The sequence below is a fragment of the Osmerus mordax genome, chromosome 17 (assembly GCF_038355195.1).
Source record: "Osmerus mordax isolate fOsmMor3 chromosome 17, fOsmMor3.pri, whole genome shotgun sequence".
NCBI lineage: Eukaryota > Metazoa > Chordata > Actinopteri > Osmeriformes > Osmeridae > Osmerus > Osmerus mordax.
Window position 1 is genome coordinate 7,405,534 of NC_090066.1, and position 26,242 is coordinate 7,431,775.

The following is a 26,242-nucleotide window of genomic DNA, read 5'->3' on the forward strand; positions in this document are numbered from 1 at the left end:
GGACACATCCGCCTCCTTCAACGGCGACTCCACGCGGCTCCGTCGTAAAACGCCTTCTGTTCTTCTCGTCCCCGCGACACCGGCGGTGCGTCACCGTTTTCCCTGGGCTCACGATGCTTGCCCGGCACTTTTTTTTATGAAGGCTGGATTAGGTTCAGTCGTTCAGTGTTCACGTCTTTGGCAGAAGTTCTGTCGCGTCTTAACTCTAGTTGTTTTTTTGGGGCTCCAGCAGTTTCACATAAGGGATAACTCTGAGCATATGGGGAACTGATGTATCTGTTTCTCACATTATCTCTTTTGTGAACAATATAATTGTATCTAAGGAGGAACTTGGAAGCTGCTCTGATTGGCTGCTTGGGCCGTGGTTCCTTTGTAACACACGCATACACACACACACACACATATATACATGCATGCATGCACACTTTAACATACACACACACACTCACACAGACACAACACAATCATATAGGAACACATTGACCCATGTTGTGCCACAAATGAATTGACTAGTTTGAAAACCAGAACCCAACACTGGGTCGTGATTGAAGTGTGGTGGCTGGTTAGGAAGAGTTCAATAGAAGCAGTCCTCAGGCGCCTGGGTGGATCCTGACCCTTCTACTGGTCAATAACACAGACACCCCAAGCAACCAATCCAGTTATCGATTGTCTGGAATTGGGGCAGTTTCTCACCATCCAAACGAGTAAAGTTCGACTCGGAAATGACCCCCCTGTGTGTGTGCTTGTGTGTGTGTGTGTCCTGTCACCTTGGACAATGATCCAAGCCCTGCCAATGTGCGCCCCCCCCCCCCCCCCCCCCCCTATTCACGCCACTCAGTTTTCTACAACTTGTGACAAACGAGCAGCAGTTTACTGAAATGCTCCTGGAGGGTGAACCGTAATTACAATTTTCTCTTGAGAGAGTGACCCCAGGCTCTGACCTCCAATCTGGCCGTGAATAAGCCAGGGCAGCTCTCGTTAGGACGTACGGTAACCCCAACCCTGTCAGGCAGGCCTGGGTGCACGATAATGAACTGGTCGTCGTCCGCACATACATAAATGAGTGTTAGGACTGTTTGGTGGTATGATTATGGAGTGAGCTAGGGCTTGTTGACAAATTGCTGGGCGATCAGGTAGCCACCGCAATGCTCCATCCCCACACCCGACGTCTCATTAATTATAAGAGGCAGGAATCCTTAGCGGTGAAACAAGCCTCGGAACACTGCCTTCTTTATACGTCGTCCCCGGCAACACACTGTCTGTTTGCTTTAGGGATCTGGGACCTGTAATTGGTAAAGGGCCACACAGCTCATGCTCCAATGCTGACCACTTTTGCACCCACTCCAGCACCAGTCAGCAACAGCCTCACGCAGACAACCAGGGCTTGTGTGGGTGGATGTCTGCGTGTGTGTGGGTGTGTGTGTGTGTGTTGGTGGGTGGGTGGGTGGGTGGGTGGATGTGACCTTGACAACAGCCACTCTGTTCGTTCAACACTTGCCCCGTGGCGAGAGTGTGCGGGGTGAGGAGTCTGGGAAAGCTAGTTTGTTTGTGCGTCCCGGTTGTCAAGACGCCTCATAAACTTGGAATGTGTCTTATGGCCCCCCGTTCTCTCCCCTCTTCCCTCCTTCTTTCTCTCCCCTCTTCCCTCCTTCTTTCTCTCCCCTCTTCTCTCCCCTACTCCCTCACCCACCCCTTTCCTCTCCCCTTCTCAAATGATGTGTATAGGCTCTCTGTGTCAATCAATTCAGGAGACGGAGAAAGTCATTTAAAACTGCAGTCATTTAAAGCATATTGTTAATTCCTTAAAAAAAACAAGATGTGGCACTGTTAGTATTACACCTGGAAGATGGAGAATTTTCCACAGGTAGCCCTTGTCTCCGATCGCACCGCCCTCGAAGCCTGTCAGGGCGCAGCTGGCTGTGTGAAGAAACGATCTGTTTCTTTCTGCCTCTCGCTTGAGAAAACTCATTTGTATAAACAGTGTCTGCCTGCCATTTCTTGGACAGCCCCCTCCCAGATGTGCACGCACACACACGCAGACTCTCTCAATCATGCACACACACACACACACACGCACGCTTACTCACACAGACTCTCTCCCTCGCACAGACACATACACTCACCTACTCACACTCGTGCCTACATCCCTCATGTTTGTCCTGGCACAGGGTAATACCTGGAGTTTGGCCTGTCGGAGAGACTGTTGCTATTCTGAGAATAAAGACTGGCACACCGCCACTCTGAGCATTAGCTGGCGAGAGCAGCCCACAGCCATCATCCTCGTGGTCTACACACACACACACACGTCCTCGCTGCCTGAGCCTTCACCCGAGCTCTCTGGGCTTCTTCTGACATTCCAGACACTTGTCTTATTAAAGTGTACTCCACAGACCTGTAGCTACCTCGAAGCCCCTACACTGTGTGTGCGGTGTCGGCAGAGATGTTTCGTGGCCAGCGGAACATCCATCATCCAGGCGCCGTTGTGACCAAACAAATCAGCGGCAGCAAGGAAATATGATTTCACCGTGTTTGGAATGTAAAAGCGCTGAGACGTGCTTTTACTGGGGAGTCGTGTGTGTGTGTGTGTGGGGGGGGGGGGGGGGTGTGAGTGTGTGTAAGTGTGTGTGTGCATGCAGGAGGAGAAAAACGTGTAATTTTGCACGTGTGTGCGTCTCAAAGTTCAGATGACAGAATGTTTATGAAATAATCAAGAGCTTTCCCAGCCAGGCAGAATGTTTTGACATGTGTCCCGGTAGTCAGTCACTCTTTCTTTCTTCTTTCTTCCAACAATTCTTTCTCTCTTCATTTCTTCCATGCTTTCTTGCTGACTTTTTTCTTTCATTCTTTCTTCCTCCCTTCCTGACTTTTTTTTTCCTTTTGTCATTTCTTTCGCTCCTTCTCTCCACCAGTCATGCTCCCTGATTCGCAGGTGATATATAAGACTGGGGGAAGACAGGTTAGAAGCGGTCTCCATGCAGTTGTTTTCCTAACGTAGCCAGGGAGGGTGAGCGGGTGTCAAGCCAGTGTTGTTGCTGTCTGGTGAGACCACTGCAGAGGGCCAGCATAAGGAAACAATCAAGTGATCAGGGAATGGACTTCCTCGAGCCCTCGGGGCATTCCACACACCAACCAGGCACAGCAGGCCTCCATACTGTCTCTACCCCCACCACCCTCCCCTGGGTCTCTCCTAAATCCAGAAAAAGCCCACAGGGACCTAATCAATCACTATGGCCATGCAAAGACTCACGCATGCCATTCCTTGCCCAGCTCCAAACTCTATCTTATTTCCACAGAGTGGGATGATGCTTCCAGACTGCAATTACCAGTCAGACGCTCTAGAAAATCTGTGGTTGTCTGTGGATTCCTTTGCTTGAAAGAGCTCAACCCAAAAGTGTTGGAGCTGGTTAGTTAGATAGGCTGCTTCTTGTTTTTTTTCCCCATCCTCATTTTGAAATTCCATTTAAAGTATTCAGTGGTGATTAAATACATCTGTTTGTTGTTATGTGTGTGATATTCAGATTTCTTTATTCATTCCAGTCTCAAAGTAGGTTTCTCAGTCGCAGCTCATGTTTGTGTGTCCGTCTGGGCTGAAGAATTAAAGGGTGTTTTTCAGGAGGCCCAAATTCAATCTAGCACAATCCAATATCTAAAGGTTATCGATGGTTTCCAATTAGAGTCTAACCAGAATCTGTCTGGCTTCCTCAATTACAATTGAACAGAATAACAATACTGAATTGTCTGCTGCTCACATTCTAAACTGTCTTTGTTTGGTAGAGGTACGACTGACACCAGAGTTTGACTTTCCCAGTTTCACCGACGGCCTCTTACACACAGATTCTCACCATTATACTTTGGTGTTGATGATTCACTTAAAGTGTAGTGTATTGATTTTATTTAGCAGATGATTAAAAAAAAATTAGACTGAGATTCACTTCAGATTTAAACTAATGTAAATATGGTGCATACAGAAAGTACAGCGGAAGATCAATGATCAGAAGTGCAGTGTACTACAGTATTTCTGAACAGTCTGTATTTACTAGTATCTATTAAAACAACTTACAGTGTAGTTAAAATACAATGTACACACATGCTCTACATCATATAACCACTATTATGAAATGATACAGTGTATCCTTGTGCCACTCAGGGCCGACTTAGACCTGAAACTAAATGAACAAGCCCAGGGCTCTAATGGCTGATAGAGAGTCGTTTCGGGGAAGGAGCTAGCAGGAACATTCACTTCAGAATGGAGCATGTGTAATACATGCAGATCTCTAGGTTCCCCTCCAGGAAATGGTTCTCTTGTGCTCCAGTTTGCTTGAATTCTCATTCTAGAGGGCAATCTAATTTTCAGTTGACCAAGAGTTCCATTTCACATAGAAATTATTTGGCTAATTGGGTTGACTCCAGCCAAAGGGACAAGTCCAACACGTTTGAGACTTCAATGATGGTGCAGTCAAGTATTGAAGAAACTACATTTACATTTACATTTAGTCATTTAGCAGACGCTCTTATCCAGAGCGACTTACAGTAAGTACAGGGACATTCTCCCCGAGGCAAGTAGGGTGAAGTGCCTTGCCCAAGGACACAACGTCATTTTTCACAGCCTGGAATCGAACCAGCAACCTTCGGATTACTAGCCCAGTTCCCTAACCGCTCAGCCACCTGACTCCTACTACTTACAGATGGCAATACAGATGCATGAAATTCATGACCAGACATTGTCAAGGAGAACAGAAAATTAGAGCAAAAACAGTTTTTGTGCTGAGAGTGAAATGACTGGGAAGAGACATGTAGACTCTTTGTGCTCGAGGATGTGTATTTTTATTGCGAGAGCAGTGGGATCAAAAGATCAATAATCCTACACAGTTCACAAAGTGCACGGATTACTATAACTTCCTCTGTGGTTTTAGGCATCAGAACATGAACAGAACGGAACGGAACCTAATAGATTAAGTCTGAACTCAATGGTAGTGTTTAAGTGCAGATCAAAGTTGCAAGATCAAATCCCCCATTTATGTCACTTTGGATAAAAAAAATCTATTGCGACATTAAATATTAATTATCATTGTGTTCATTTGGCTGACACTTTCATGCAATTGATGAAAGAGAGATAACGCTAACTATGGTCATGTACGTATACAGGAGATATGTTTTTTTCTGTAAGGCCTGCACACTCCTTGCATTGCAATATAGGCCACCTGGTTCAGGGAGCTAGGGATAGTATAGGACAGGCCCGTGCAGGGGAGGAAATGACCTGAGAGCTCTTTCACACTGTGTCCAAGGCAACATTAACATCACAAAGGCCCTTGACAGACCAATGATGAGTCTTTCACATGCTGATCAACTTAGTGGGGGGAAAGCGGCCTTTCTGTTGCTAATGCCAGGAGTATATCAGATACAGAGGGTCATTGTGATGCTAATAACAGCTTACAAGCAGCAAAGATGGTTAAATAAAAGAGCTAATGTTTTATGGTCACTCCAAATTTCAATTTGTCAGCATGACAGCAGTGTCATTATTTACCCCTATAGATAATACTGAAAATACCAACTAATGTTGGTATTTAAAAAAACAAACAAAAAAAAACATTTAAGGATGGCTTAAAGCCACCCGTGTTATCGCATTCTTATTTTGTTAGATTGTGTCATTTTAAGATCGGCTCATTAGACGTAAGACCTAGTTAGACGTAGGCTATTTGAAGGATAAGTAGTGTGATGTCTGTAAGCTTTTTTTATACATTCGGACTTCTTCCTAGTTCATCTTGGACTACGTTTCCCAAGTGCCTCTTTGGTTACTCTTGCTTCACCCATGAGAACTGCCTCCGCATACCTTGGGTATGTTGCGCATCACTTGCAGCAACCAATGGAAAGAGGCGCGCTAGGGTGCATTGAAAGTAGTTGTCGCTGCAACTGCAAAGCGAAAAGACCAGGCAGAAAGTTTTGCGGAGGTATGGACAACTTTGAACTCAACGTAATACTTTTAAATTTACGGAATTTTCAAGTTACAAGCCGCTCCAATTATTGGATGTAAACAACAACATTGCTTCTACGGTTAACATTTTTGTTGGATTTTATTGGACATTGTTTCACTCGTTCGGATTTCGTAGCGCTTTTCTGTGAAACTTTGGGAGGACTTAAGTCTGGTGGGAAAAAAAGGAAGAAAAAATGTCCGCATCTATGCTGCCTCGTAGTATTGCGAGGTATGCGGTAGCTTTTCTTCTGTTTTTGCAAATTGAACTTTTGCTTGGACATGATGAAAACTCAAAATCATGCCCCAGACCATGCACATGCTTTGGGGAGCTATTGGACTGCAGTCGTCTAAATAAAGGAGCGTTTCCCCAACATATTCCTGAATGGACCGTTCAACTGTAAGTGGTTTTATATCCCCGTTTTCCCCCCTCAGCCTTATCTTGACTGTCAACAGAAATAAATAGCTATCTTAATGACCCTTCACACCTAATATACCGAGTTGATATCTGTAGCTGCACGCTATGAACGCTATTAGATTAATGAAGAGATTAAATACGTGCTTGTTTACACTTGATCATGGAAGGTCGTAATCTACTGAGTTAACAAGTCATATAAACGTATTAATTACCATATGATTGTTTGTCAATTACACTTATTCACAAAGAAACTACGTAGTTTGTTTAGAAAGTAAGTATTTCGTAATGCCTAGGTACGGGCCTTTTCACTTCTACGGCCCCAGACTGATAGTTTGAGTAGCATGTTAACTGGTTTAAACTGTTTGTTTACAATTGTTTGTTTGATCACACATTGGAATTTGTTATGACCTTTTGTTAATACAACATATTACGCAGTTGTATATATAGTGTGATTGTTATCAATGATTTGCTCTAAGATATGTTGCATTTATTTTTCTTCATGCATATATGACATGGATCACATTCGTTTACAACTTTGTGTTTGTTATAATTCACATAGCACTGTTGGGAATACATAGGCTATTCCGGTAGATGTGGAGAATGGCCACGGTTTTATGAACACAGGTAGTTTGAGGATAAAACGAAAGAGGCTTGTGTGTTTTGCAAATCAATTGTCCCATTGTCAGTCCAGTGAATCATTACCATGCACCCAACTGAATGAAGTTGTGCCTTTTATTAGGCTGATTTTAGTCATTCATTAGGCCACTGCAATCTGAAGTCAAAAGGGGATCATTCAACACTTTGAACATCATCATTCTATTTATACTTCTGTGTACTTCTTCAAGCCTCAGTGCATGTTCCAGGCTCCAAGGCTTTTATTAGAATAGTAAAATCATAGGCCTAGCTTTAAATGAAGTAAGGTACCCAAGTCAATTTCCTAAGGCAACAACTCAAATAGTTGTTCAGCGTAACATCAACAAACAGATGTTTCGCAGATCTCACAGACTTAGCAGACTTGAAACGTGATGTTTCTGTCTCGCTTGATTCGCTCAGCCCCAACTCATACCACAAGGCCTGCACGTTTTCTACCACCACATCTCTCCTCGAATGTGTGCAACTCTGGAAATTTCGTGTTGCCAGTAAAAACAGGCACAGCCAGGGCCTTCTAGCAGCACAGGCCTTCCACAGAGGAGAGGGGGAGAAGTTCCACATGGGGGGAAACATTCTTTGCACTCAGGCATGCTAATTTACGAGTGTCTCTCCCGCACGTCGTAGACCCAGTAAACCGCTCGGTCCTTTGTTTCCCGGCACCCCATTATTTCTGCTGAATTAGCAACTCCGGACCCAGCGATGGTTCTGATTAAGGAGCCCCTATTGGATTAGTACGTACAAACTCTCAGAAAGTGAGGGAAGGAGGGGTGGGGGAGGGTGCGAGGGAGGGAAAGAGGCAGAGACCACGGAGGAGGAGGCAGGGAGTTAGGAAGAAAAGAGAAAGAGAGGTATTTGGTTGGAGCTTCACACTTCGCTGAGCGAATGGGGGGGGGGGGGGGGTTGATGCAAGAACCCCTCTTCCCTCAGTACAGTTAAATACTCTTGGTTCCTTGCTAAGGGTTGCAACAGGGTGGCATTGGATTAGACTGTTTCCACAGGGCTCCTTCAGACAACTCCATCACACTCATTACTTTCACTGACTCTGTCTAGTGTAATCTTCTGAGATACTACCCTAAGTTTTGAACTCCCAGTTCATATGAGATACCTGGTCCATTATTATTCATCTCCAGAGGAATATGGACTGTATCAGCTGGTTGGTAGGATGTATTTTGGCAATGTTAAACCTAGCCATGACCATGTTTTAAATCACAGTAGTGAGTTCTGGCACCACAGAGCTTAGAGACAGCACTAAGGGTTAGCACAAGCTTGCCTAAGCTGTTTTATCACTCCTAGCTAAGATAGTAGATAGCTAGTTTTCATCCACTTTTCCAACACGGATAACCGTGTAGCCTAGTTCTCTCTCTCACACACACACAAACACTCACACTGCCCAAGTGTTATCCGAGTCACTCTGCAGCAGTGTGTATAAGAAGAGTGGAAGTGTTGGAGCCACTCTATCCTTATCTAGCCAACACCTCTCCCAATACTGCCATCACGGACTGCAAAAAAACAAACCGCTGCATTATGGGTAAAAGAGACAACAACTTCATTGTATCTTGTTTCAGGAAGAGTACAGGAAAACATTTCTTCAAAGATTTGAGAGAATATTTCTAGACATTATCTAGTACAAGTAAACAAAGCCAAAGCCCAGAAAATACAACAGGAGTTTTTTTTCTCCTTTGGTTGAATCAAAGGCAAAAGCCCTCTCACTTTTCTCGGCATTGTGAATAGATTACCAGTTGTTAGGTTTTTCCCCTCCTCCTCCCAGTTCTCCTTGATGGATTCCAGATGGGGGAGGGGGGGGGGAGGAGGGAGAGGGGGAGGGAGGGAGGGGGAGGGAGGGTCTGGCACCACATCGTAGATGAAGCGCGTCAGCGTCAGTAACTGCACAGCTTCGTAGAGTTCAGGCAGGCTCTTCTCCCCGGGCTCTGTAGGCCTCAACCCCCTGGGAAGAGAAAACACAACCGTTCCAGAGCTCGTCTTACTGTCTGGTTTGGCTCCCTGTTTCACTACAGATGCGTGAGCTTGATCCTGGCATTGAGCTTCTCTATGTCTCTCTCTGTGGTACGAAGAGAGAGAGTAACTATGCTTGATAGGCACCCAGTCTCTTGGACATTGTAGCCATGAATTACACTTCCTAGACATGCCAAGGAGTAATGTTAACCACTTTCTACACTTATGGAGATTGTAGTCTTTTAAATGGAATAAATCAGTTGTCTATTTTGTGTCAATGCTGGCATAGCAGTTTAATATCCCCCAGGGATCAATCAAGTTCTACTCTAATCTACTCGTCTCTTTTTTTTTGTTCTGTTCTACTTTGTTTTGCTCTGCTCTACTCTCTAACAAGCCTTAAGCTGGTTCGGGTAGCTTGAACATCCACTAGTTTGTTTTGGAAATGTTTCAGCTGCTTTTCAGACATTACTCAGAATTATTTCAGTGTGTGGTTCACGTAGGCGCTTGGTGAAACCTCCTCTCTCTAGTTTTTGTAAACAGTTACAGTAAGTCGTGGCTGTTATGTCATGACTGTTATATTGTAACTGTTGCAAATTCTCGACCATGCACTGCATTTCTTTTCCTACAACACATGTGCCTTTATCTTCACAGAGACCTGAGCCATAACAAACTGCAGACGATTGACAGCTCTTTGTTTTCCAACTTGCGGCACCTGACTGAGATGTAAGTATGGACCTGAGTTTTCCATTCTAGAATAAACAAGGGTTTGTTTTTTCCCCAGCCTCCATCATCCACCCCCCCCCCCCCCCCCCTGTATGCAACTTGTCACAAACAAACCACCATGATTGTGTTTACAGAAAGCTAAACAACAACGAGTTGGAGACCATACCTGATTTTGGCCCTCATGCTTTGAACATCACAACCCTCACTTTGTAAGTATGAATTTATTTTATTGCTCTTTTCTTTTCCTACACACCCACAACCCCATAAAGAGAAGCCTGGAAATCATTCTGTTTGGGCCTGGATTCAAGGCCAGTCCTCCACTGAAGTTGTCCTTCCTGGTTAAAACTGTTGAGTTGTGAAGCTGGTCCTTCCCTCTCTGTGGAAACCTGTTGGCTAAAATGGATTCCAAACATGGTTGTGTTGTCTACACCAAGACAACCAGGTCCATGTCCGTCACGTTGGATGGTAAATATCACTTTCTGTTGGTATTTAATCATAATCAGAATTTGGTTTATTCCCCATGTATGTTACACAAACACAGAATTGACTGTGGCAGGAAGGTGCAAACAATAAACATATACAGATCTTAAATTAAGTAAAAGTACAATAGTTTAACTAATTCTAAGAACTAAACAATCTAAACATGAAACAATGTAAAATATAAAATATATATAAAAATAAGAATCGAATATGAGTGAGCAGCATGAGTGGGCAACATAGTGCAAATGAGATTAAGAGGTTGCAGAATCAAATCCCCCCCCCCCCGTACCTTGCTTTGGATGAAAGTGTCTGCTAAATGAACAGATTCTTTTGACTTTTGTCAGTAAGCTGATCCAGAGATGAAAGATGTTTGGTGTTTGTAACCTAGAGTTTGGTGTTTGTAGTCCAGATTTGTGCATGCATTTCTAATAACCAAAGATGGTGATAATGATGTTGTTAGGGGATAGTGTCATAAAGTTGATTAAATTGATGATGGATGGCTTCAGAAAGCACCCCATCTCCAAAACACAGACATTAAATTCAGACTTTGAACATAAATATTGGCTCTGCTCAAAACGGTTGCGCAACGTATCGCTTTCATGTCTCTTGAAAGAAAAAGAAAAAGGATCAGTCAACTTCTTTTTTGATTTGTTGGCCTCCCGAGGCTAAACGTGCGTCTGGCAGAATCGATGGATGTTGAGCTCCAGAGGAAGAATGTGTCCCCTCCGTGTGAGAGGAAGAGGCTTTGTCATGCCTGGACTTGACTAGCAGGAGCAGCCCCAGTGGGAGACTCCTCCTGCAGACACGAGGCTCGCCAGGCAGTCGCAGCCAATTTGTTTTCACACGTTCGGACTCTTCCGAGAGGCTGGAAGTGTGTGTGTGGGCGGGAGGGGGGGGGGGGGGGGGGGAATAACCGATGGACGGTTATCCCCTACGCCAAGAGACTTTCTATATATGGAGACTATTATGTTCCTGGTCTTGATCACCATGAAGGATGCCTTTGATTTTCAATAGATCTCTCAGAATCAATGTCGAGTTTAACAAGCTATTTAACAAATGCTACTCAGATGGTCATCAGTAGATCTTGTTCAGTTCTCTTTCATATTTGGAATCTGAATTTATTAGATGTTGTCTTTCGGCTGCATTGTTTTCATGTCGAGTCTTGTAGATGCAGAAACCTGCCTATTGGGTTGAAAGCATATCTTTGGATTGAAACATTTGTAGATAATCTGATTTGATAGCTTGGAAAGGTAGGTGTGCTGCCCAGAAACCGAATCAGAGTCTTGCCAGTTACATTCCACTTTGTCTACCCAGCAAGTCCAAGAAAGGGGAATTTAAACATCCAATCACTTTTTCCATTTCTCTTTTTGTTGCTTGCAGTAAGCTTGGATAATGTGTGTGTCTCTCTCTGTGTGGCTCTGTCTGTCTGTGTGTGGGAGGGAGGGAGGAATTCTGTTGGATAAAAAGCAGAGTTTTCAAAAGCCATCAGATGACTCCTCCTTCTGCTTGAAATGAGAACTAGAGGAGCAGGTCTGCGTTCCTCCATGAGGAGCAGGTCTGCGTTCCTCCATGAGGTGCTCTGTGACCCACAGCAGTGATCATACTGTCCTAGGGGCTGACGCATGCACGGACACCCAAATGCAGATCACTATGATCCCACTGCCTTCACACCACATTGGCGTCACACTTGAATTCAGTTTGATTCTCCAAGTGGGCCTGTGTAAGGATGCGTACCATGGGTCGAGGGGATTGTTTGGTAGAAGCTTCTGAAATGTGGAGTCCACATTTCCTCATGTTGCTGTTCTGAATCTCGGGGTTTAGAAAAGGTGTGGGGTCAGAATGACGCGTGACGAGAGCGTGTGCTCGGGTCCAAGTGAAGAAGAGAAGTTTTATTGTTGTGATGTAGAAGTTCACGCCATTTCGTTCCAACCTTTTTGGCCTCTTTTCGAATACTTACAAAGAGATTCCATCCAGCCTTCCAAATTCTTAATCAGTTCTGGAATCTCCAGGTCATTTGTTGGATCAAGCAAACACAATGAGGGGGATCTCACAGCTTGAAGGGTTAAACCTCTCTCCATAAATTCCTGGGAAATTGTTCAATTAATTAAGATGATCACGACTCAATTACTAGCAGCTGCCGAGTTTTTCGCCATTTGTTTTTCCTCTGGGCTGAGGGGTCAGGGAAGTGCACCAGAGCTGCCGCCCTGTCTGCCTGGCTGTTTCAATAAGTGGCATTTGATACCCTGGGGTCTTTTTTTCCTCATCTGATTCTCCTCCCAGACTAGAAGCGGAGGGAGCGAGAGAGGGAGAGAGAGAGAGGGAGAGAGAGAGAGGGAGAGGGAGACAGAGAGAGGGAGACAGGAGGAGGGAGGAAGGGAGGAAGGAAAAAAAGTTCAGGACTATGTGCAAATGGAAGGAAAATTTGGCACCAGACCGTGCCACCTGGAGTATACAGAGGGGTGTTTTAGGAGCAGTCCATTGTTGGTTTAAAAGAAAAAGGGTTTACAGCTGTGTCTGTTCTTAAGCTTGGTTTCTTGGAAATGTATCTTCATCTGAAATGTGTTTGGAATAGTTTGATGGTGATGCACTCATCACCAGGAGCCTGTTAAACTGGGGAATATTTATGCACATGAACAAATTCAGACATTTCAGATCCTTGAAGTAAACATGAAATTTAAATATAAAAAATCACTGTGCAGAAGAGGTATCCAATTCCCTACAGCAATAGCCTAATAAAGAGAAAAAATATATATAGTATTTATTTTCTATTAACAGTATATTTGGTGTGTTATAATCCTACATATTTAATGTATGCACCCAAAGCATGTCCTAAACAAGACTTGACAGTCAAGTTCTGGCTCTATTAAAGTAATGGTCTGTAATAACCTTACTTGCGGAAAAAATTGCCTGAACAAATTTTGAAGTGGTGTATAGCGGAGACCGGACAATGGCCCGCTTGTCTGTCTGCAGGGCCAGCCATGAGAGAGAGAGAGAGAGGGAGAGAGAGAGGAAGAGGAAGACCCACAGATAGGTGCTCAAAGCTGTCTGGGATATGTCATCCCAAGCAAAAAAGATCATACTTAAAATACTTGTAGAGTAGAAGTGTAAGTATAGACATCCTTACAAATATTCAGGTTGTCAATAAGTATGTGAAAATACAAAATCAGTCAATCTTCAGGACACTTCCAATTGTGTATGAAAACATGGATATTATGAAAATGTAGTAAGCTCTCACTTAATACATGAAATTAGAATTAAGTATACTCGTTTTCCACTTGGAATGGCTTGCCTTTCAGAAGCACTCATTACCTCCACAGATGTTGGAGAGAGGACAGAGTTCCTGGTTGACTGACAGGAGTGGGAAGGACCAAGCTCTCCTGCTTCTACAGTTTGACCGTGGTCCGTCCTATCGCCAGACCGTGGAAGCACACTAGCAGGGTTAGACACATCCACAACCTGGATCCCAACTGTTTTCAGTGCAAACTTGGACCACGTTTGGGAGATTGTTTTAGCTGTGTCATTGATGGTTACCTTTTCAAGGTCCCCTGTCCTGTCTGTGAACTAGGGTATCTCTGTGGAGGTCTTGTTGATCCAGATGGTCTGGACCACATCAGTGGCGTAGCCAGGGGGGGCCCTGGGGGGGGCACCGGCAACCCCGCTAAGAAGCTTGAGTCGCCCACTGACCCCCCACTCGTCGATAAACACAACACCATTTTTTTATATAAACATGTGCCACCCCAAAAATATATACTGGAACCATCTAGCCACCCCATGAAAATTTTTCTGACTATCTCACTGGACCACAGCCCTCCGTCCTCCGTACAGGAGTCCTCAGAGGGGCTGGATGAGGCGTTGACATGTATGGTCTGTAGATGTTCCCCGGGAGGGATATCGCTATGAACTTGCTGACTCTAGGCAGTGAGAGGCCTGCAGTCACTCAGGTCTCTGTGAGGTGAGTCCATTTAGCAGACGCTTTTATCCAAAGCAACGTACAAATTGTGCATACAGAAAGTACAGCGGAAGATCAAGGATCAGAACTGTGTAGTTCTAACTGTATTTTGGTGGTCAGAGTCAAGGGACAATGTGTATTTACCAGCCACATTTCAAAGTAAACAGTGGCTTGCTCAAACAACAGGCCTCTTTTCTCCAACAAACAAAACAGACCTCAGATTTCACTCGTCCAATCCACGAGTCGTTGCCGTTTCACTCCTATGTACGCACGTTCAGTCAGACATCTCACGTAAGAGCTGGTGTTTGGATGTGAAGATCTCCGAGATGGTGCTCGCTCTTTTCTCTTGATTCTCTGTAGCACTGAACACAGGAAAACCAAGATGGCCGACTGCTGTTTCCAGTCAGCTGTATCCATACCTGGGCGCTTTGTTGGTGATTTGGTGATTTCCAAAAGTTTGAAACTCCCAGGTTTTGGTATGCTGGTTTGTGTGTGGGACTGGGGGCCATAGCTGGCTAGATGTTTGGTGTTTAGGGGTTGTGGAGACACCAAGATGTACCCCCACCATAACCTGCTATCCTTTACCTGTCCCTGAGCCAGCCCGCCTGCTTTTAGGGAGGAACGCAGGGCTGGAACATGGTGCTGACAGTAGCCTTCAACCCCCCCCTACTTTCTCTCTTCTTCCCCACCTAAAAACATTTTTCTGGGGCTCCACAGTTCTCCCCCCCCCCCCCCCCCAGAAAACTGGAAAGACAGGTTCTCTCTGCCTCTCTCTCTCTCTATCTCTCTCTGCCTCTCTCTGCCCATCTCTCTCTCTCCCCCTCTCTCTCAACTCTCCTTCTCTCAGCGGCCAGTCAGGGGAACATGGAAACTGAGACCCAGGTGGTGTGCACAGCTTTTGTTTAGTTCCTCAGAGGCCGTGGTGCGTGGAAAGCTCTTTGCAAATCTGCGCACAAAAGACGGGCTTGTAGCCCTCTTACACGGGGGGTGGCGTGTGGACAGCACAGCCTCTCTCCCTCCCCCCCCCCCTCTCTCTCTGGGGGCTTCACATAAACACTTTTCCACTCTGAAGAGACCATTTTGTTTTTAGGAAAGTTTGTAGGTTAAAATATGCCGAAAGTAAGTTGGTGGGATCCCCTCCTCCCCCACCTACACACTCTCCTGTGTTCAGCACTGGCATGGCACAGAACCCTCAGTCCCGGCCCTGCCAGGGGCTAGGCAGGGAGGCATGCTGTGGCAGGTTCTCTCTCTCTTTCCCTCTCCCTGTCTCTCTGGCTCTCCCGATCTCCCTCTTTCTCTCTCCGTCTCTTCCTCTCCTCTGTATGTTTGAACAGTACGGCTGCCAACGGGTGTAGCGTTCCCCAGAACCAGACCTCCCTGTCTGCAGACCAGTCTCTCTCTTTTTCTCTCTCACACACACTCTCTTTCCCACACACACACACACACTCCCTTTCACACACATATCAGACCTTTTCTGAACCTGAATCTTAGCGTGCAGTACTTCAGTGGAGATCAGTGTGTAGCAGAAGGAGGATGCTGGCTGGATAATGGCTGCCCTCTCTCAGCCTAGGTGTTGGTGGGCTTGTGGCCTGTCACCAGAACACTGAACACTGAAACCAGCCCTGTAGTCTGGGGCACAGAGGGAATTCCACCACACACCCCTCCTCCTCTCTCTCTCTCTCTCTCTCTCTCTCTCTCTCTCTCTCTCTCTCTCTCTCTCTCTCTCTCTCTCTCTCTCTCTCTCCAGTCACTCTCTCTCTCTCTCCAGTCACTCTCTCTCTCTCTCCAGTCACTCTCTCTCTCTCTCCAGTCACTCTCTCTCTCTCTCCAGTCACTCTGTCTCTCTCTCTCTCTCTCTCCAGTCACTCTGTCTCTCTCTCTCTCTCTCTCCAGTCACTCTCTCTCTATCTCTCTCCAGTCACTCTCTCTCTCTCTCTCTCCAGTCACTCTCTCTCTCTCTCTCCAGTCACTCTATCTCTCTCTCCAGGCACTCTCTCTATCTCTCTCCCTCTCTCTCTACACGCTCAGTTCCATACACAAAGAGGGCACTGTACAGGTCCTGTTTATAACTAAGCAGTCCCTGCACTGCAATTTAGAAGGCGTGCAGTTCAGGAAATTGCTGGCCTTTGCAGAGGCATGCTTTCACTGGGGGGAATGGTATTCATCAGACAAATAATTGGCAGGTTATTTTTTTAAATACCTTGTTAGTAATTACCTTATAAACAAAATAACACAGCACTAAACCAAACGTCTGGTTTGACCTGTTGCAATGAGCAATGACATTGGTTAGCCAATTCAGTACCCCTTCCCCTTACAGGCACACACTCAGCCCCTCACCCAAATCCTCTCCAGACAACCAGGGAATGGTCTTCTAGGTTCCACAGCAGAGGGGTATTCATTGTTCTCAAAATAATTATAATTATAGAACAAAAAAACAAGCCCGGTAATGCTGGGTGGAGAGTGTTCCATCTCGGGTGAGATGTGACGTTCTTTAAAACACCGCAAGCTAATTGGCTGGTTAGGGTGTTTGTGTGTCTAGAAACTTAAAACGGGTGACCTGCGTTAGTAAAATACACAGCATTTTTTTCTTCTTCTGTTGTTCATTGGAGCTCTGGTGTCTGTGTTTTCAGAGCAAACAACCGCATCAGGAAGATCTCCCAGGAGCAGCTGAGCGCCTTGCAGGGGCTGCTCACACTGGACCTCAGCAACAACAATATAGTGGAGATCAAGGCCGACTCCTTCCCTGTGCTGCAGCTCAGAAACCTGTGAGTTCCACCAGTCCACCAGACATGACCAGCCTCCACCAAAACACCACACTTAGCTGTTTGGCGGATTTTCGAGGAATTTATGGCAAAGTGGATAATGTATGATAATGTGTTTCAGTAGACCAAAACACAATGTATTGCAACATCGTCCGTTTACCTACTCCTGAACTATAATCTGCCCCCTCTCTCTCCCCTTTCTCCCCCTTCTCTCTTCCTCTCTCTCCCCTCGCTCTTCCCCTCTCTCCTTCTCTCTCCTCCCTCCCTCCCTCTCTCTCTCTAGCTTCCTCAACAACAACCGTATCTCGAGCCTGGAGACGGGCTGCTTCCTCAACCTCTCCAGCGGCCTGCAGAACCTGCGGCTCACACGCAACCGCCTCTCCACCATCCCGGCCAAGATCTTCCAGCTGCCCCACCTCCAGCACCTGTAAGACCCCGGAGACCGTGAGCCCCTCGAACCTCCCGTGACCGTGCGGTTATGTTTGGTTAGCGTGGTTCTGACCTTGCGCTTTGTGTTCTAAACTTCCCCCAGGGAGCTGAGCAGGAACCGCGTGCGCCGCGTGGAGGGCCTGGCGTTCCACGGTCTGCACGCGCTCAGATCGCTGCGGATGCAGAGGAACGGCATCAGCCGGCTGATGGACGGAGCCTTCTGGGGACTCAGCAACATGGAGGTTTTGTGAGTACTGTTACTGTGAAACCACCGTGTGTGTATGTATGCTCATACAATACTGTGGAAAAGCCTTAGGCACAGCACAATTTTTTAAAATATATATATTAAGTCTACCTCGAATGCTTCAAGAACTAATGAAATGAAAAGATTAAACACGCATTTTTCATTGCGAACTTTGTCCATAAGACTGACTATTCTTTTTCTGTTTGTGTGTGCTTGCTTTTGCGCGCGTGCGTGTGTGTACGTGTGTGTGTGTGTGTGTGTGTGTGTGTGTGAGCAGGCAGCTGGACTACAACAACCTGACGGAGGTGAGCAAGGGCTGGCTGTACGGCCTGCTGACTCTGCAGCAGCTTCACCTGGGACACAACACCATCAGCAGGGTCCGGCCCGACGCCTGGGAGTTCTGCCAGAAACTCAGCGAGCTGTGAGTGAGACCCCCTTTCTTCTCCTCTCTCCCCCCCTACCTCCCTTACTCTCTCTCTCTCGCTCCCTCTCTCTCCTTCACTCCCTCCTTCCCTCCCCCCCCCCTCCCTCCCTTACTCTCTCGCTCGCTCCCTCTCTCTCCTTCCCTCCCTCCCTTACTCTCTCTCTCTCTCCCTGTCTCTCCTTCACTCACTCCCTCCCTCCCTCCACCACCGCCCCCTCTCTTTCACCCACTTCAACGCCCCCCCCTCCTTCTATCTTACCTTCTCTGCCTCCTTTCCTGACGCCCTCTGGTTATTGTCTCCCCTTTCTATCCCCCCTCCCCACCCTCCCTCCGTGTGCCCACTGGCTCTGTGAACTCCTAACACCTCTCCCCAGTCGTCCTCCCCCCCTCTCTCACACTCCTCTCTGCCCTTCCTCACCCTCCTAACCCTTCACCCCGCACACACCCCCATCCCCCACCAAACACACTCCTCTCTCTCTCTCCTCTGCCCCTCATGCCAGTGCCAGCACAGGGGCGGCAAGCCTGCCAAAATATTACGCCCCATTTCACCCTCTGTCATGCCCCCCCCCCATTCTTCCTCGCCTACGAGGGGAGTTGAGAGCGGTGGGAGAGGAGAGGGAGGGGGTGTAAGTGGAGGGGAGAGGGGGAGGGGAGAGCAGAGGGGTGACGAGGGTGAGGGCAGAGGAGAGGGGGGGCCCGTGTTCACGACCAGAGTGTCTCTAGCGACAAGTGAAGTGGCGGCAGTGACACTTTGTTCTTTTGTAGTTGTCAGTGTTTACTGTGTCGCCAGTAACTCAGCCAGCCGTGGTGGTGGAGCGGGCGGGGCCTGTCTGAAAGACTGCAACGCTGTTGTTGTCCCTTATCAAGTGAAGCTGAGTTTAAATCTAACTGGCAGTTGGGGGCTTTTTTTCCTTCTTCTTCTTCTTCTTTGCCCTCTTTTTTTGGTGAATGTTTTGCTCTTATCTTTTGTTTGCTGTTTTAAACCAAACTGGACTTATTTGGATACCCAGTCCAGAGTATATACTTTTTATAACTGTCTGTACTGTGAGGAGCCTAGCAAGCTGAACATTTATGTAATAATTAAATTCAGGTTTTACTGTTCCCCCAAAAGAATGATAGGCAGAATAAAGGTTTTAGTTACCAGATGGCCCAAATAATAGGATTCTGGACGATACTTAGTGGTGGGAAAAAACAACACTAATTACAGCTTTTGCTTGGGTGTGCTGTGAGATAGTCATGTCCTTTCTCTCTCTCACACACTCTCTCTTTCCCACTTCTCTCTCCCAGGGACCTCTCATCCAATCACCTGTCTCGTTTGGAGGAATCCAGCTTCGTGGGCCTCAGCCTATTGGACGAGCTTCGCCTTGGAAACAACAGAGTCAGCTTTATCGCAGACGGGGCCTTCAGAGGGCTCTCCCATTTAAACACGCTGTGAGTCCACACACATGATGCTCTCCCATCGACACACACTGGTGGTCGTAGCCCAACGTAGCGCCTCCCAGACTCTGTCTGCTGTCGGGTTCCTCTGCTGACCCGCGGCGCCCTGAGTGGAAACACTGTCTTGTTTGTCTTCTGGATGTGAACTAGATGAATGTGTTGTGGTCCGAGTCCCCGCTCTTAAAAACCTTAAGGGCCACTGCTCGCATTCTCTCCTCTCCCCTCTCACTGTCCCCCTCCTCCACCCCCCCTCTCCCCTCTCACTGTCCCCCTCCTCCACCTCTCCCCTCTCACTGTCCCCCTCCTCCACCCCCCCTCTCCCCTCTCACTGTCCCCCTCCTCCACCCCCCCTCTCCCCTCTCACTGTCCCCCTCCTCCACCTTTCCCCTCTCACTGTCCCCCTCCTCCACCCCCCCTCTCCCCTCTCACTGTCCCCCTCCTCCACCTCTCCCCTCTCACTGTCCCCCTCCTCCACCCCCCCTCTCCCCTCTCACTGTCCCCCTCCTCCATTCTCCCTCTCCCCTCTCTCTGTCCCTCTCTTCCGTCCTTTCTCTCATTGTCTTGTTCTCCCCGATCTCCTTTCTCCCCCTCCTCTCTCACCTCTCCTCCCCCCCCCGTCTCTTCCCTCTCTCCTCCCTCCTTCCTCTCCCTGTCTCAAAACTCCCAGGCCTTTTAAGTGGAACCAAATGTTAACCTCTGGAGGGGGCAGCAGGGGGCAGGTGAGGGGGGGAGTATGACCGAGGGAAGGGCCTTACTCTCTCTCCGCCAGGCCCTCCCTCCCCCTCCTCAACCCAAATCAGTTGTAACCAGGCATGCCGTGAAGGAAACTAGCTGTTTGAAAGCATTTAGAGCAGCGGAAAGGGGGGGGATGGGTGAAGGGGGCCAGGCTGAATACCTCTGGAGACTCGTGATGTGAGCTACTGTGTCAGACCTGGAGTATAGGCCAGGTATGATAGGTGACTTGTATCCATTCCTGTAGAGAGATACTCATGAAAAACACATGTTACTACGTATTACTGCGAAACCTCAATTTCTTGGTGCCTTGGAACTTCGCATCTTTAAATGGCTTTCTTGTAAAACGCTTGCTGTTTGGATGAGGAAAAGATATTGCAGACATTTTAGGAGCCCGCAAATGCACAAAAGAAACTTCCTCTGAATAATGGAGCCATTTTGAATGTAGTGTTAACGTCTTCTCCTTCACACGAAGCCACATAAGGGTTCTGAAACATTGCAGCTGCAGCTGTTTTCAGGGTGTGGAGTTTAACGAGGTGGTTTGGTGTCTTTTGTTTCTCTCTGGAAGGGATCTGCAAAACAACGAAATCTCCTGGACCATCGAGGACATGAACGGGCCGTTTTCAGCTCTGGACAAACTGAAGAAACTGTGAGTTTGTTATACGTTGTTGAACCTTGAGCGAACCTTGAATAGTCATTAATCGTGGATCTGTGGGTCAGACAAGTAAATCAGAATTTTTTTTAAATCTTATTTCAGGTTTCTTCAAGGAAACCAAATCCGATCTGTCACCAAGAAGTCTTTCTCTGGTCTAGACACCTTGGAGCATCTGTAAGTTGACCTTCTCTGACCTCTCCTTGTTTGTCCAGAACCTGGGGTCTGGGTTTGGGGGATCCTTAGCAACCATTTTTATATTTAAAGGATACTTACAAAGTATAAGTACAAACATAGTTACAAAATAATTTTGTCCACAAGTACGTGAATATACAACATCAGTACATTATAAGTATACTTCCAATTGTGTCGGAAAAAATGAAAATGTATGAAGCTAAAATAGGTTCAAGTATACTGATGCTTTGGAACAAAAACGTCTTTGCTGGAGAACAGAGCCGTGTGACCTCTTCTTAGATTGCGGAGATCATTAGTTGATCCTGTTTCGGGAAGTACAGAAGTGTGTGTGTGAACAAGAGAGATGGCGTCCATGAGGCAGCCTGGCGACAGCTGCGTTGTACTCTGAGTTAGAGTCTAACTCACTGTTTCCAGGTTGTGTGTGTGTGAGCTCACTGCAGCCTGAGCCAGGCCCCTCATAATGAACAAAGCATGGCTCTCAGAACAGACCCTCCTCCTTGCCCTGGTTATGGAGGTGTTTGGTCTCCTTGTTTGTGTGTGTGTGTGTGTGTGTGTGTGCGTATGTGTGTGTGTGTGTGTGGGAGCCCAGATAGGCCAAGACTGTGTCTGGCCTCATTCGCTCTCTTTCTTCCCCTCTCATCCATTCTTCCTTTTCTCCCTCTTCTCCTTTCTCTCCCTCTTCCTCAGAGATCTGAGTAACAATGCCATCATGTCGGTCCAAGGAAACGCCTTCTCCCAGATGAAGAGGCTTGAGCAACTGTGAGTATGAGCCCCAGGTTCTCCAGACTCTCTCACTGGCACGGCCTAGCCCAGGCGCTCACCTGCCTTCCATGAGCTATGACTCCAAACGACTGTTCATCCTAGTCACAGACATACAAGTTATAAGTTGCACCGTGTCTGGTTAAGATACAGACCGTTCCTTGGCACGAACAGCTGAAATATTGTTCAAAAATGTTTTTACAAACTTGACCCATCTAGCCCACATTGTCTCCTCTCTCCCTTTCTCTCTCTCATGCGATACCCATCTATACCCGCTGTAACTCAGCCTCCTATTGTCTCCGTCTCCCCCAGACACCTGAACACCTCCAGCCTGCTGTGCGACTGCCAGCTCAAGTGGCTACCGCTGTGGGTGGCAGAGCAGGCCTTCATGGCCCACGTCAATGCCAGCTGCGCCCATCCTCTGGTGCTGAAGGGCAAGAGTGTGTTCGCCGTCGCACAGGAGGAGTTTGTGTGCGGTGAGTCAGGCACGCCCGCGCCCTACGCTGTCAAGCATTCAAGAACGCACGCACGTACGCACAGCCGTAGACGCCGATTCATACACGTCGACACCCAGACACTCAGACTCCCTGACACACACACGTACGCCTACACAAACAATCGAGCCCTTCACGGTGGTGCTGGTAAAATTCTGGCGTGTACCCGTGGCAGGTTTTCCATCTCAGAACAGAACAGTCCATTTCCTCAACACCCCAGTGAGACCAGACTGGAGAGGGAGGGAATTTCAGTTTTGGAGTTCCTAGTCAACGCCAGAGAGAGCTGGTGGAAAATAAACCCTTTAACTAGTTGTTAAAGACTTTAAGAAAAGTTACCAGGCCTTCTTGGTACGAGGGTAGTTCGTGGGTAGATACGACTTCTCAATAGTGTTGAAAGTTTGAATTGTGTTTTATAGTACATTCACCACCGTATTCTGCTCGTGTGTTGGAGTCGATGCTTATGATTACATCCACATTCGATTCGCCCAAGCCACCCGTGTGACGACAAGCCTTCTTCCCCTCTGTCCCCACCCCAGACGACTTCCCCAAACCCCAGATCACGGTGCAGCCAGACACCCAGTCGGCCATCAAGGGCACCAACGTCACGTTCGTCTGCTCGGCGGCCAGCTCCAGCGACTCCCCCATGACCTTCGCCTGGAAGAAGGACAACGAGGCGCTGAGCGAAGCCGAGATCCACAACCAGGCGCACCTGCGCGTGCAGGCGGCGGGGGGCGGCGGGGGCGAGGCGGAGGTGACGGAGTACACCACCACGCTGCGCCTGCGCCAGGTGGAGTTCTCCAGCGAGGGGAAGTACCAGTGCGTCATCTCCAACCACTTTGGCTCCTCCTACTCCACCAAGGCCAAGCTCACCGTCAACAGTGAGTGGGGGGGGGGGCGGCGCATGTTTGTTTCCAGGGGTGCCAGGGTATGTCTCTCTCTGTATCTGTCTCTCTCTCCCTGTCTGTATCTCTCTCTTCCTCTGTCTGTATCTCTCCCTCTCTCTCTCTGTCTGTGTCTGTTTCCCCCTCGCAATCAGACCAACTGACAAATCCCCCTCCTGTGTCCTCCAGTGCTGCCCTCCTTCACCAAGACCCCCATGGACCTGAGCGTGCGTGCGGGCGCCACGGCCCGGCTGGAGTGTGCCGCGGGGGGGCACCCGTCTCCCCAGATCGCCTGGCAGAAGGACGGCGGGACGGACTTCCCGGCCGCCCGCGAGCGCAGGATGCACGTGATGCCCGAGGACGACGTGTTCTTCATCGTGGACGTGAAGACGGAGGACATCGGCGTGTACAGCTGCACCGCCCAGAACTCTGCCGGCGCCATATCTGCCAACGCCACGCTCACCGTGCTGGGTAAGAGGGAGGGAGGGAGGGAGAGAGGGGGGGGGAGAGAGAAAGGAAGTTGGTAGGGAGAGGTAGAGAAAACAGCCAGCCAAACACAGAGAGCGACAGAGACACCTGTCCAACAACATCAGACCAACTGACCACCCCTCCCCCCCCCCCCTCCAGAAACCCCCTCCTTCCTGCGTCCCCTGATGGACCGCACCGTCGCCAAGGGCGAGACGGCGGTGCTGCAGTGCATCGCCGGGGGCAGCCCGCCACCGCGCCTCAACTGGACCAAGGACGACAGCCCCCTGGTGGTGACGGAGCGCCACTTCTTCGCCGCCGCCAACCAGCTCCTCATCATCGTGGACGCGGCCGAGGGCGACGCCGGCAGGTACACGTGCGAGATGTCCAACGCCCTGGGCACGGAGAGGGGCAACGTGCGCCTGGGGGTCCTGCCCAACCCCAACTGCGACTCGGGGGCGCCGGGCGGCGTGGGCGTGGGCTCCGTGGGAGGGCTGGGGTCGGACGCGGACGGCTGGACCACGGTGGGCATCGTGATCATCGCGGTGGTGTGCTGCGTGGTGGGGACCTCGCTGGTCTGGGTGGTGATCATCTACCACACGCGGCGGCGCAACGAGGACTGCAGCGTCACCAACACGGGTGAGGGTTAACGGGGGGGAGAGAGGGACATTCCCTCAGGGTGCTGTTGGAGGGTGCAGCACAGTTGAGGGTTTTCTGTCGTTGCAGAGGTGTGAGGGATTCAATATGTTACAGTTGACGTTCCCATTCCAACTAGCTGGTCCCCCATGTCTAACGGGCGTGTTTGTCCTCCGCAGACGAGACCAACCTGCCGGCAGACATCCCCAGCTACCTGTCATCCCAGGGCACGCTGGCCGACAGGCAGGATGGGTACTTGCCCTCAGACAGCGGCAGCAACCACCAGTTCATGAGCTCCTCCCTGGGGGGGTTCTACCTGCAGACTAAAGACCTCAACGGTAAGGGGGGTGGGGGGGGGAGATCTCCTTTTGGTACAAAAGAAGATCCGAGGGTCCGATGTGGAAGGGGTTGTAACGGTGTGGTTTCCTGTTTGCGTGCAGGACTGTGTCAGCTGGACACCGGAAGTGAGGCGGACATGGAGGCAGCCATTGACCCCCTGCTGTGCCACTACCAAGGCCCCATGGGGTCGTTGCTGCGCAGGGGAAACATGTATTCTCCTGACCCCACGGATGGTTTCACAGGTCCGTTTTGACACACCGACACGGTTCTGGGAAGGGGTGGTTTCTGGGGAGCGCGGGGGGAGGGTGGAGGGGAGCGCGGGGGGAGGGTGCAAGGAAGGTGAATGGGAGGTTCAGAGGGAGGGAGCTGGGAAGGGAGGGGGGGTGTAGCAGGAGAGTGGGGTGTGTGGGAGAGTGGGAAGAGGGTGGGCGAACTAGGGGTGCCCTTGTACTCACGTTCTCTCATCCCCCCCCCCCCAGGCTGTGTGGACCAGAGACCGGTCTGTGTCGACTCCTACAGCGGCAGTCTGACAAGCGCCAAGAGGAGGGACTACTATCCATGCGGGGGGGTCCTGACCGACCCCTACGACCACGGCCCCCAGGGCGTCCTGATGCAGCTGCCCCACGGTGCCCTCCCGCACGCCCTCCTGCACCTCCCAGACGAGCAGCCCCCCTCCGCGGAGCAGGGGGAGGCAAGCGAGTACGGGCGGCCTCAGAGCAGGCTGGCCTCCGCCAACACTTTCATGGGTAAGTTGCACACGGCCTGTAGGACGAGAAGTCAGTCAGGTCTGCTTGTCTGTCAAAGCAGTTCTTCAGTCAGTAAGTCCATCTTAGAGGTATATTAAGCCCATTTCCCCTGTGCTCTCCTCCCCTCCTCCAGGCACTTTTGGCAAGGCCCCGTGGCGTCCCCAGCAGGACCTGTACCCTGGTCTGACCCCCCAGCCCCCGGTCCCCCACAGCGGCATGTTGCTCCACGAGAACCCCTACTCTGCTCTGGACACGGACGAGGACAGGGACGAGGATAAGGACCCCGCCCGGGGCAAAGACTCCCCGCCGGACCGCTCGGAACAGAACGTGTACGAGCTGCCTTTCGACGTCGACAGGACAGGCGCCGCTCTGCACGGACGGGCGAGCACGTAGGGAGGGTCCACGCGCGGGTGCCCCCTTTCCATGAACGAGACGGACTCAATGTTTTTTTTGCTTTTCTTCGAGAAGAGGATGACCAAAAAATGCTACCTCAGTGAAATGACCCTTTTTTCTTTCTTCCCAATGATGGACACCGCAGTGCAACAAGTGAATGTAAAACAGAAGCATTGTTTTGTATGAAATGCAGAAAAAGACACGGGGAGTCTGTTAACAGTGAAGATGGTTCTTTCTTCTATTTTCAAGAGAGAGATAAATGGTACACGACTTCCATTTAAGAAGAGAGATATTGAATATATACATTTTTATACAAAGTTTATTATATTTTGTAAATTAAATGTAAAATAAATTAGAATCCAATTATTTTTGCTTACCTTTCATGTTTGTTACAAGTATTGTCTGTCAGATCTCTCCCTGCCTGTTCAGTTATCCTAGCCTAAGACATTTTGCTTTGAGTGAAGCAATCTTTTGCACATACACATACATAATAAAAAACACCATAACATGTG

The 26,242-nt window shown here is 48.8% G+C and overlaps 1 protein-coding gene across 1 annotated transcript; it reads left to right on the top strand.

Moving 5' to 3' along the window:
- The first annotated feature begins 5,985 nt into the window (after positions 1-5,985).
- lrig3 (leucine-rich repeats and immunoglobulin-like domains 3) lies at positions 5,986-26,242 on the top strand. Its single transcript, XM_067254280.1, has 19 exons — positions 5,986-6,368; positions 9,642-9,713; positions 9,848-9,922; positions 16,773-16,907; positions 17,188-17,331; positions 17,437-17,580; positions 17,855-17,998; positions 19,289-19,432; positions 20,739-20,819; positions 20,928-20,999; positions 21,705-21,776; positions 22,089-22,252; positions 22,807-23,148; positions 23,341-23,622; positions 23,779-24,255; positions 24,432-24,590; positions 24,693-24,833; positions 25,071-25,337; positions 25,471-26,242. Exons 1-19 carry the CDS (start codon positions 6,166-6,168, stop codon positions 25,728-25,730), a joined length of 3,378 nt encoding a protein of 1,125 aa, XP_067110381.1. The 5' UTR covers positions 5,986-6,165; the 3' UTR covers positions 25,731-26,242.